Genomic DNA, 13,430 nt, shown 5'->3' on the forward strand with positions numbered 1-13,430 from the left:
CACCAACGAGCCAACCTTATTCTATTATGGCCGCCTGCTCTAACGGCATTTCGCGATAGGGAACAGGGACAGGAAGTCAATGACTTTGTCGCTTTGCCGAGCCGCTGCTGCGCCGAGCCGTTTATATAAATAGAGCTGTTAGCACTAGTTTTTAGTGGGCACAACATGAAGGCTATTGTTGTTGTTGCTGTTGCTGTTGCTTTAATTATGCGACTTTTGCCACTTGGTCGAAAACACGCAAGCCTTAACGGAACCTGAACCGGCGCATTAAGTCATTAACTTTTATTAGCTACATAGCACACGCTGCTTCTCTATGCATATGTGTGTGCTGTCCTTGTTAGGGTTAATCATTAGGGCTAATTGTTTAAATTAAAGCGCAATGTTTAAGGCATTTAAATTGCTGCACTTACGTGCGAAGCGAATGGGAAAGAGAGAATGAGCGAAACATAACATAAATCATTGTTGGCATTTTTAAATTGGCTTTTGCGCCGACACATTCCACTGGCCAGGATTAAGAACAGTCCGTGCAGTTCAGGCAACGTGCAATGCAAGGGAACAGAGAGCCAGAGTGGGAGAGTGGGAGACAAGAAGTGCGGACGTGGTGCCCCTTTCTGCACAGAGACTATTTGGCGGCAACTCTGGCCTCAACTCGCTGCCAGCCAAGATTCATTCCGGCGCATAAATATATGGAACGTACTGCAGGCCAGCGGAAATTTAACAAAAATTGAGTCAATTTGAATAAGCCCTGGGCGTGAGTAGGATATGGAACACGCGCACCAGGAACCAGAGCAACAACAACTTGTAATAACAATGAAAGCAAAAGAGAAATGCAAAATATAAAGTGAAATAACAGAAAACAAATTAAAATGAACTCTGAATATAGAACAGCAACAACAACAACAACACCTGTAGATTCATAGATCGATTTTTAAGCTATATCAAATGGTAATTTAGGAAATTTTTAACTATTGAATGGGTTACATAAAAGGTAATATGTAAATAGAATTGTTGACTTCAGTCACGAAAGTATCGATACTTTTGCTGCTTAGTATGTCTCATCCTTGATTACATATTGGTGGCTTGTGTCTTAAGTATAGTTTTTTCCCTTTTCTTATCCATTTATCCTGTTTATCTACTCAGCTGTCTTTAATTTTCAATGCTTTTAATTTTATTAATTTTAACGTATCTTTCTCTGTTTTTAATATTCTATTAATATAACTTCCTTCTTTCCCCCTTCTTTCATTCTTACAGATTTCATGTTTTAATCTCCTCTAATTTCTTCATATATTTTTAGAATAAATCGATTTTCATAATTCATGTCCTTTACGAATTCCAATTGACAACTTCCATTTCTTGCTTTGCCGAAAACCCAATCGTATTAAAATAAAACTCAATCAACTATTTCATCCGTCTCATCCTTCCACGCACACTCGCAAAACTTTTGGAATGTTTTGCCAATACATTTCGATAACTTTGGGCAAATACACGACGCAGTTGGCGAAAGGACGCAAAACGCAATTGCTGTCAATTGTAGCGTGGAAATTCGCATGCAATAGAAAATTATGAGAAATGCGCCGCGAGCCAGCCAAAGGCGAGAAAAACTTTTCTTGTATGACAACAACAACTACAGCAACAACAGCTGTTTCGAGGGGGTGAGCAAAAGTTTGCGCCACGTCCAATGCGCCCCATCAGACCCAGTGTTGAGCTGTCTAATGCATTGATTGATGAGCATGTCATGAACTTATGACATTGATAGTTATAAATTATTATTATTTCGACATTGTGCTTTTTGCACAAACAAACGCTGAAAACTTTTTCATCTGCTACTTCATCCTCAGCTGCGTTAGCTTCGTCCTCTTCTGCCTCTCTTTAGTCTCTATTCATCTTTTTTATTTGTGTCCAACTGCATAAAACATTTGACAACTAATTGACATTTAAAGTGCGCCCGGGGTGCAAGGCGTTGTTGGTCGAGCAATCCTAATGCCCAGTGGATCAAAGCAAAAGTGTTTGAAAGGTTAACTGAAAGATACCCTGTACCTAAATACTTTACTTGATAAGTCTTAGCTCAGTATTGATGAGCAATACATATTTATCGTTAATCTTTATCTATGCTTAATCGATAGTTGTCAATGAGCTAGGCTAGTCTGCTACTAATCAAAAGCAATATACCCTCTTAAGCATTTACAAGAAGTATTAAGCATAAAAATAGCTTCTCTTGGTCTCGTCAACGACTCGTCTCATCATCGCCATGACTTGTCGTCGGGCCAAACAATGCCAAAGAAAAGATAGATAGATAGATCCGCAACTCACAATGCAAAGCTGGAACCATTTGAATGGGATGTTCTCTTGCTGTTGCTGTTGTTGTTGTTTTTTATTGTTATCAATAAGCCATGGAAAGCTAGGAAAGGGAATGCTGAAGCCTGTGAATGCGGCATACAAAACAAAAGTCAACTCATTAAACAGCAGACAACGCTGGCAGCCGAACACGATGATGATGATGATGATGTTATTGTGGACTCTGATGCAAACAGCAAATATATACGTAATGGCTGGGAATTTCTAAGATTAGAATAGTCACAACTTCAATGCGAGCACAAAACTATACAAATTTGACTAGCTGAGCTTTTTATTGATTTGCGAAAATGGCTAAGTGTGAAGGGCTTGAGAAATGACTCGTGTAGTTAGGCATGTTAGAAATAGCTTAGAATAATTAGTTTAACATCAATCTCAATTAGTTTAGATTCATTAGCGAGAGCTAAGCAAATCAGAGCTGCTGTAAGACTCAAACATTTTAGAGTGCGAACAGAAGGGAAACAATACGCAGCGAACCTAAAATATATAAATTATTAAATTTTATAAGTTGAGCTTATCTATCAAGTCTTTTAGATTCGATTAGTATGAAATTTGCTTATTAAAACTGCCTACATCGGGCTTTAGCATTGTTTGCCATGTCCAAGCATTAACATTTCATAGTCCTAGCTAACAGCCGTGTTCGACCACCCACTATTAAATGAACAAACACATTTTTCCTGTTCCCGACATTTGTTTGTTTTTCCGGGTTTTCTCTCGCTTTGTTTTGTTTGTCTTGTTGTTGTTTTTTTTTTTTGTTTTGGGTTGTCCGCGTCCAACGTTTTGGCTGCGGCCACTTTTGGGCCGCTGTTTTGCTGTTTATCATTTTGGCATCTTCATTGCTGTCATTAAGCGCGCATTACCCCAGTCCTTGCTTCGACTGCCACCAACAGGCATCACCCACCAGCCACCTGGCACTTGCCGCAGTACCTGACGTTTTTATAAATGTTTGAAAAATACACACGCAGCGAAAGAGAAGGAATGAAGCAGATATATATATATATAGTCCTAGTCTCTGCTGGCCTCACAATATTTATAAAGAGAAATTTGATAAATGCTTCTTGGGGGTTTATTTAATGTGCGCCAAGTGCGTTCATTGTGCAAAATAATAATAAAAAGAAACCAAAGACTCGAGCCGCAAACAAACAGCGGAATATACATATATATATATATATATATATATATATATATATGTGTGTATGTATGTATGTATATATGTGAGAAATATGAAAAGAAAAATGTTAGGGGTATGCCATATTTCATAATGGAATCTTTGCGCTGACTGCCCGTAAAACTTGGCCAATTTTTAAAGTGATTTTAATGTGCCGTAGATTTTGTGCAGCGCTTTTGGGTTTGAGTTATTGACAAAGTTTTCAATACAGTGGCTGCTCGCTCAAAGTAAGCAATAAAAATGTTCATTTATAAAGGAAAAATATAAATATTACTTAAGTTTGATATATAAAAAATATACTTCGCTTGCACCACAAAATATAATAGAAACTAATAATTTAAATGCGAAAAAAGTATTTAAATATATTTTAAAAAAAGAAATGTAAAAGTATTAATCGAAAATTTTATACTTAAAGAAAATAAACTATAAGCAATAAATTTGTTTTTTAAATAAAATGTGTTCACATAAATAAGTAATAACATAATAAAATTAGTAATTAAAATAAAAATTATTTGGCTAGATTTCAAGTTAAAAAACTTGTTTTACTAATTAATAGAAAACATTTATATTACCGCCATATACCACAAATTTCCTGGGCTAATTATGTAGTCCTAATAGTCGCTTCAAATATATTCAACTAAATATCATATGAAATTAGCATTATTCAAAGCCTTTTCAGATGGGTGAGGATATGAATACGCAATGTCCGGCACACTTTTGCAAACATATATAAATATATCCAAATAATCATCAGCTGGTTACCAAAAACACGAAGCCACAAACATTCATTCAGACACATCCATCCATCATACCTAAAAGTTATTTATATATATATATATCTACATATATGCTATATGTATATTAATTTCGGTGCCGTCACGTCTGCTGCCTGTTGATGACGATTATGATGAGCTGCTGATGATGGGGATGATGACGTAAATGTGCTGCAGACGCGACCGCACAACTGACGTCAACTCCATAGGGCGCGTTTAATTCAACAGTCGAAAAGTTTCTTCCTTTTTTTCACTTTTCAGCAAATTTTCTGCATATTCATCAACAATTTTTTGTAGCGACTTGGACACATCTCTGCTTCGGCTGGCTCTTGATGATTTTTATTTCATATAGTTAACAATTTTGATTGTTTTTCCTTGCGGCTGCAAAATATTATGGCTAGGTATTCCTTGCGCTGCTTATTTGTTTTTATTATTCTCTTTGATATTTCCAACTGCTTAAAAGTTTCTTTCAGATTATTTATTTGGCTTTTTATGACTCGAAATGATTTTTAATTTACTGCTATAAATTTGAAATGCAATTCAGCAGAAAAAATAAATTTTATGACAACTCGTCTTCGACATTATTGTTTTTGCATAAATACAAAGACAAATGAACTCTTATCCAGCAGTAAACAAGTTAAGAAATTCAATAAAAGTTTGAGACAAGCAAGATAAGAGTCCTTCAATTCAATAAATATTAGTTAAATATTTGTTTATCATATTTTCAACAGAATTTCCAGCTTGAGCATTTTATGAAACTTATTGATTGAATTTAAATAAATTTCGAATTTTAAAAAATATATTCCATTTTTGTTTTCTTTTAGAAAATATCAATTTTATTTCGCAATCTTAACTAAATACCTAACTTTGAGCTCTGAATATACTCCAGTGAGTTCTTTAAGTTTAGCTCCAGCTAAATAAAGAGATATAAATAATTTTTAGGGCTTTTATGTTTTCTTTCTTTTTTTTTTTGTTTTTTAGTTGAGCTGCTCGGATTATTTTCTTTAAGCTTTTAGCTGCTTAGACCAAAATCCCCCAAAAAAAAATCAACACATCAAAATAGGAGGCGAAAACCAAACAATAGCCATACCTTATACATAGGTGAGGAGCAGCACTGTAATAGGAGGAAGGTTGGACTGAGTGTGTGTGTAAGTGAGTTCGTTCATGTGTGTGTATAAATTGAAAAGCAAACCACAAAATGTTGGCTTACAAAGCTTCATAACTACACGGGTAGTCGAAAACAACAGCAACAACAAAGTTGGCTGCTTGCCGTAAAAGGCTAAAGCATATAGTGCATATAATGGCCAACAACTAAAACAACTATTATACGAACAACAACAGCAACAGGCCGAACAACGCTGGGTTGTTGTCCATGCAAATACAATAATTATTTTAAATTGCAAGCAAAAATATTTGCGCATTTGTAATTGGCGGCAGGCAGCAGCGTTTGTTGAGTGCATAAAAAATGTAACTACAACAACAACAACAAGTGAAGTGTACTACTTTCTCGTATTTTTCATTAAATTTTTTTCTGCTGAGCGCTGAAAAGTGTGCTAGGAAAATTCATGCTACTCCCCAACGCCCGCAAACAGCCGGCGCCATTGTCTGGCCGCATTAGCACTTGGACCAACGCACCGACAACAACAGCAACAACAACTGCAACCCAAAACACAACAAAACATTTCACTTCCTATGCTGGTGAGAACTTAATGAAAAAAAGGGGAAGAGAAAAAAAACAAACTTGAACAAAAGCCAAGCGACAAAGAAGCACTGTGCGACGAGGTGGCAACGCAGGTAGTCAGGCAGGCAGTCAGGTGACTACAGCTCAAGCTGCATGGGGTATATTTCTTGAGAACGATGACGCATTCAACAGCTTGGAAGTAATATAGACCCCGAACAAAAACACAGCCCAACACAATCAACAATTGACCGAAAAGAAAGAATAAAAAACTCAGCTGAAGCGAAGGGGCGAACGAAATATGACTAAAAAATAGTAAAAAGCTGACATGAAAGTGAAGTCTAGAGAAAATACCCTAGTTATAGGCTAACAGGCTGTGATAAGTCGAAAATTGTTACATATATTTTTAATAAAAATAACATTTGTATTTAAGAAAATGCAATTTGAATATAGAAAGTCAAATGTGGACTTTGCTCTCTACGAAATAAAATTAAATAAAGCCAACCAATCCAGTTCCAGTTACATAATTGTCCCAAAAATTATTTTACCTTCGCCAGCAACATTTACAGGGTAGATACAGTCCAACGTTGCCATCGTTTCTTCAGCTGCAACTAAAAACCTTTTGAGCACAAAGTATGAGCGCTTGACTCGCACCAAAGCAGCTCCTTAAATTAATTATCACTGTCAAAGGACACTTAATTGGTTGTCTACGTGTTGTATCCTCTCGTTTATACATCTACACACACATATACAAATATATATTTTTAAATCAATTGTTTCAAGTGCCAAAGTTTTCAGCTCTTAATGTTTCAATCAATCAGTTAGAAGAGCAGCTATTTTTTTCTTTCTATGGCCCATTATATTGAATACCATCAATAACAATAATTTTCATAAATATGATAAGGCATAAATCACAAAGTAGCAGCAGCAGGACCTCGCTGCAGCCAGCTCTGCGATGGTCTGTCACTTGGTCATGCGAGGCACGCGCGCTTTTGCGAATAATGCGGCTGGCGGGGATTGTGAGCAGAGAGCCAGAGGCAGCTAAGCAGGCAGACCAGACCAGAGCATACCAGACCGGGACAGATAGGACAGGCGACATGCAGGACGTAGGAGACGCAGACGCAGCGCATAGAACACGCAGGGCGTCTGGTGACGCCGTCACGCGGCGCTGTCATAGCGTAATAAAAATAAAAATCTAATTAGTATGCCGTTGACAGTTTAATCGTGATTACGCTGGCAAAAATTCCAAAAACCCAAGAGGAGGAAAAAAGCAAGAAACACACGACAAAGTGTAGGGCAACAGGAAGAGGGGGTGGATGGGGGAATAGAGTTTGGGGTGCAAAGAGAATCGTCAACATGCCAACAGTTGATTTTTGTTGTTCGGCTTTTCGGGACGTTGTGCTTGGCATTTCCGGCAGTCGTCGCCAACGTTGCGTGCCTGCCACAACAACAAGATGTGTGTGTGCGCGTGTGTGCGTGTTACTGTGTGTCAAAAGTTTAGTGCTGGGCAACGAGCGCAAAGGCGCTCAAATGAGCTACCACAGCCTATAAAAGGCTAAGCGAAATAAACAAAAAAATAATAATAAGCCCGGCCAGCCATAGACGAGGGGCGGACAGACAGTATTTGGCTAGATGAATGAAGTAAATAGCTAGGTAAATAAATTTAATGGAAATATAATTAAAGTTAAATGGAAAATAAAAACTAAAATAAAATACTTAAAAATATAAAAAAAATCTTAGAAATATATTAACGAACAATTTTAATTTATTCAAATAACATAAAAATAAAAAATATTCTGAATACTATTATGAATACATAAAAAAGAAATATAAATTAAAAAATAATACTATTTTCTAAGAAAATGTTCAATATTCATATATATATATGAACTGAATTTGTTAGAGTTACTATGAAAATATATAATTTTAAGGACTCGTTAGCAGAAAGAACTCAAAGCTACGAATTCGAAGTGGACTTGATTACGTTAAAGCATGTATTTAGTATTAACTCGATTTGGAAAATGCTCAAGCTATTTAGAAATTCGAAGAATGTGTTCAATCCACGACACGTTCAAAATATTATATTCCTCTCTTATTTTTTGTTGTATTTCAAATTTGCACAAGCTGTAAATGTAACCTCGCGTATAATTTTTGTGTGTGCAACATACGCGTGACACACACTCGCGCACTCACAGCCACACACACTCATGCCACACAACACCCACTAACCAGTGGCCCGATCTTAGTTAGCCATTGAAATGCGTGTCTAGTGAAGGATACGCGCGACGTGATTGAAATTTTTAAACAAGCAACGTTGCTAGGCTGAGCTAAAAGTCTGTGTGAGTGTGTGTGTGTGTGTGTGGGTTAGGGCTGTCTGAAAAATATGACCAACTTGCTGGCACGTCGCATGGCCGCATGTCAGTCAAAGGCGCAACAGAGTCAAAATCAAGCTGTTGGATGGCATTGGCCCAGACCGGAAACGGAAGTTGCCTTGATGAATTGCCAACCGACCAAAAAAGCATGCTCAACCCGTAGCAGCTAACGCCCTCAATGCACTCGTGTCGTGCCAAAAGCATTAACAGAGGCGACGTTCAAGTTCAAAAGCTTTTTAATAAGACATTGCTTTAAGCAAGAATTTTATACATATATATATATATGTATATATATATATATAAATATCCATATATACAAACTGTGAATATCCTACAAACTGCAAAGTTAGTCGTTAAACAGTGTAACGGAAATGTAAAACGTTATTAAAGTAAACCGGAAATGCAGACAAAGCGACAACTCGCTGCAACAGCCATTTTGCCTAAAGTGTCAGACGGCGTCGAGCAGCAAAGCTGAAAAACTGAACTGAAATGAACTCAAGTGAAATGCGCGACAATGAAGGCCAGCAGAGTGGGCTGAGGGGACTATCCCATTGCATTAAATTACAATTTTGTAAAAAAAAGTGTAAAATAATAATGAAAAGTTTTTCTGAATAGCAAACAGCGAAAAAGAGGGAAAAAATATGAGCCCAGCTGAACAATAGTTGGAAAGTCATAAAAGCCGTCAGAAAGCAATCAAAATCAAGCGCAGTATGATAAAGGCAATAACAAAAAGAGGCCAAATGACTCGAGCGCGAATTACCTGGACATTACAATAAGCTTATGATCGAATGGAATTTGAATGGCTAAATGTGCACGAATTGAAGTGAAAGTGTTGAATCAAAGTTAAAAATTTTTGGAAATTTTTCAGTTTTTTAACTTTAAAACCCTTGTGCTAATTAAAGCATCGTGAGCATCAACTTTCATTTGGCAACACTGATTAATTTGTGGCTTTTAATATTTGCCGTCATTTGTTTTGTGCACTACTGCATAGACCAAAACTTTGAGGTTGTTTATGACATTTACTGTGGCTTTTCCAGTTCCCAGTGGCGGATGTGGCAAAGCCAACAAATTGGTGTATGCAGCAGGAGCAACGGCAGCGGCAACCTATATAGACCACAATATTACGTAACCACAAATATGTGACCCAGAGAACCAATTAGTGCATATGAATTTGTATAGTTAATTGTTTAGTGCAGAGACAGAGAGAAAGAGAGAGCGAGAGCTCGTTAACTTACCTGGCAGAGCTGTTAGGCAGGCCACGCAAATGATGAAAACCTGACAGAGTTTTATACCCTTCGGCTGCATGTTTGCTTGCCAATGCGATTAACAGATTAAACGTTTATTATTTATTTATTTATAAGCGAGTTTTGTTGTTAGACCCGTTTTTGTTGTTGTTGCTGCTGTTCTTTATATATGTTATCCCTTTATTAGCCGCAACGATTTGCAGCCATATATGCGCACAATATCCGTTTGGTAAAACCGCAGAAATCAATTTTTACATTTGAAATCGCTTGTTTTTGTTTTCCACCTCTTTTTTATATCGCCGCTCTTTCTTCCGCTTGCTCTCTGCCCGCAAGCGCAATTTCCTTTTTTCCTTTGATTATTTTCCCTTTTTTTCCGGTTGGTTTTCTATTTTGCGGTCGCATTTAATGCATATTTTCATATGAGTTTTGACATCGCTTTTGTTGGATTCCGTTTTGCGCTTTGCTTCAATTTCAATTTTTTTTTTATTAATTTTTTTTTTTTTCGAACGCAATTAGCCGTCTACTGAACAGTGGCTCATGTACGTGTTCGTACGAGCTTTGGCTGGTGTAAATACGTTTGAGGTTAGCTGGAATGTGAATTCTGCATTGATCTCGATTTGGTTATTTGCATTTTTCATATCCTTTTTACCGTTTTTGCATATTCATTTCCGGTTTGCACTAACTTCCACTTTATGCCGTTAAGCGGAAAGAGTTTTCCTCATCTCTTTTTGTATGATTTTCCTTATATGATTTCACTTTTCTCAGCTGTCATTCATTTTAGCGCTTGCGACCATAGCCAGAGCTAATAAGAGGTTTCATCAGCTGAAAATATTTGAAAGAAGCAATAAATTAGAAATTATGCTGAGAAATCTGAACACAGAAGTGAAGGCATAATTGTTAATAAATTATTAGAAAAATATTAATATATTAAAAATATTGAATACAAATTTAAATACAATTTTATATTTATTATTAAGTATAATTATATATTTATTACATGATTATTTGTTTGGTTTTTTTAATAATAATAAAAAATCTATATGTATAATTAAAATTATTTTTTATTATATATTTGAATTTTCCTCTAAAGATTCATAACATTTAAAGCTTTCTTAGATACTCTGAAAGTCATTTTTAAAACATTATAAATATCTTTAAATATTTAAAAACATTTTGCACAAATAATTCAATTTAAATTCATTTCGCTGCATAAAATTGCTTAATTCCTCAACTGAATGTCTAATAAATCCAATCATCTCAACCAGTCACATTCATAAATCCTCATAAATCATTGGCAGAGTCTTTAAGCTGCAGAGTCTTAGCATAACCCGGACAAAAATAAGAGCAGATCAAAAGAGGAAAAACACAGTGCACACATTTTCCGACTGATTTCGAAAACCCAAATGTTGCCCATTAGCAAACCAAAATACGCTGTGCAAGGGCAAAGCTCCTGCCGAATTGTTAAACTTCAACTCCATCATTCGCAGTCACGGAGTCGGGTCTTAAAGCCACGCCCCATTGGGCTGGCAACTCCCTCTTGGCTGACTTTACATTTCAAATTGGCAAAATCGAAGCCATGAAATTGTACAACACGATTCTCGCATATCGTACATGACACCATTTGCCCAATGATATGGCAACGGCTTTTCTCTCTCAGCCCAGCGCCACCCTAACAAGCCTAGGGGAAGCGAGGCGGACTGGCTTCTTAACACATGCCGTCATGCCCAAAAATTCACTTATGGAAATCGAAGAATCTCGTTCGCCAGCTTTTGTTTCCAGGCAGCGACAGTGCGCGACCCAACTGCAAACTAAACTCATATGAAGTATCAGCATTCGGTATTCAATGTAAATCCTTTAAGCTCCAAATGCGCTTGAGAGTACACCAGGAACACACACGCGCTGCTGATTGAAAAGTGAAAAGTGACTGTGAATGCTTCTGCTAGCGGATTCTCAGCTGCCACGCGTTGCGTATCACTTTTTTTCTTATACTCTGCGTTGATTTTGTGTGTTTTATAGCTGCTTGAGTTATTATCTATATAAGTACTAGTATTAGTTATAGCCATTGATTTATTATTCGTCTTTTTTTCGGCCTCGCTTGAGCAGAGTTTTTAAAGTCAAACTCGCTTGGTTTATCTCTACTTCAATCTTAATTCATAAGCTTCGTAAAAAGTTTGGCTCACTATCTGTTATAGCTGAGAGCGGAATCTCTGGACTTTGCCTTTAATAATTTTATTATATTAAATTATTATTTTTAAATTATTTATTGCCTTAAGTTCTATAAAAAACCTCTTTGATTCATATTGAAAGCAACAATTGTTTCGTTTATAAATAAGATAAATAAGAATTGAAATGGAATTAAAAAAGTGCAATACATTTATACATTTTCTCAAGTAAATCTCCGACTATTCTCCTTCAAAATTTCCCTACACAAATCAAAGCTTGCTCACAAAATTTGTAAGAGCTGATATCAGTTCACTTTTTCCCTCTGACTAGTAGCTATAATGTCTCGGCAATATGTCTGTCTCTCCCTCTCCTGCTCGCCCTCTCTGTCTTTCATATTCATCAGTCACAAAATTTACAAATTTCAGAACATAAAGCATATTTTCTTATACACAGAGCCCAGTCCAATGAGAAGCAAAGTGCTTAAACTTTTTCTTTCATTCGCTGCTTTTTTTCGTAATGCCAAAAAAGCAGCAGAAAATAAAAATAAAACAACAGCAAAATAAGAGCTCAAAATTTATTTGCAAACATTTATTATAGTTACTTTGTTTTATTCTCGTAGAGTACTTTTGCTTGTTAGCTGGGCAGCGAGTTCGCAGGAGCAGGACGAGGATTTCTACTTTTTATGCTGCATTGTTTTATAGTCATTCGATGTGGCTGTTGTTGTTGCTGTTGTCGTCTGGGTAATGAAACGCACCGCAAAGTTGATAAAAAGACGACCACAGCAGAAAAGCAAACGAATGGCAATGTAGCAGAGGAAGGGGCAGTTGAGGAGACGTGTGGCTAGAGCCCCAACCGTTTGGGCTGGGAGGGAGCCGAAACAAATTAGTTTAGAGATAAGCAGGTTACAAAATATGCCAAAGCATACTTTCTGGCGGGCCATCAAACAAAGTGCCGCTCTTGATTAGCCCGAAGAGGCTTCACTTTTATGTGCAGCAGGGAGCTGGTTGGGCGGCATCGAGGGAGGGACGCGGCGCCTGCTTGTGGGCAAACACAATCAAGCGGCAGAGACGTACCGTGAAAATGTTGAGCAGCTGTCGATGGAAAATGCAGCGCAAATAGCACAAAACAAACACAACAAGCGACTTGCCACCGACTGTGTGAGAGGGAGAGAAAGACAGAAAGAGAGAGAGAGAGAGAGAGAGAGTTGTGTAGCGAGCTAGCGGCGTGTCTGTAATGCGCCTTTGCCCGAGTGCACTGTAAATACCAAAGCAATTTCCACTGTAAAATTAACAAGCGCCAAACCGCAACAGACGTGCCTGCTCGAAGGGGCAGCTGCGGAGCAGGGCTTGGTCTGTGTGGTTAAGGTATTGGCATCTTCAGACAGCCAACGGGTGTACGTGTGTGTGTGAGAGAGTTAGTTACATGGCAGCATTTGGCAGCAAATGCTCTGCTCTGATCCAAGGCGCAAAATACATAATGAATTTTCTCACCCTTTTCTTAACACAGTCGAGCCACGCCTCCCCAGCACGTTTCGCTTGTTTATTTGCTTTTTTTAGCCGTTTTTGTTTGGCCACTCACACACATACAAGCATGCACACATACACTCATACACATACAACAGTCTGCAATTAAGCTGCCTCGGCTATTATGCAACTGAACGAGCCGACTGCAAATGTTCGA

At 37.4% G+C, this 13,430-nt stretch overlaps 1 protein-coding gene across 1 annotated transcript in view; it reads right to left on the reverse strand.

Annotated features, from left to right (window-relative positions):
- LOC111596199 overlaps window positions 1-13,430 on the reverse strand; it is an 83,366-nt gene that overhangs the window by 40,331 nt on the left and 29,605 nt on the right. The window contains exon 2 of the mRNA XM_030224641.1: window positions 9,579-10,409. Within this exon, the coding sequence (XP_030080501.1) occupies window positions 9,579-9,648 (70 nt within the window). The 5' untranslated portion in view covers window positions 9,649-10,409. The remainder of the gene's footprint in view (window positions 1-9,578; window positions 10,410-13,430) is intronic.

This window comes from Drosophila hydei, unplaced genomic scaffold (genome assembly GCF_003285905.1).
Source record: "Drosophila hydei strain 15085-1641.00,03,60 unplaced genomic scaffold, DhydRS2 tig00008116-arrow-pilon, whole genome shotgun sequence".
Classification (NCBI taxonomy): domain Eukaryota; kingdom Metazoa; phylum Arthropoda; class Insecta; order Diptera; family Drosophilidae; genus Drosophila; species Drosophila hydei.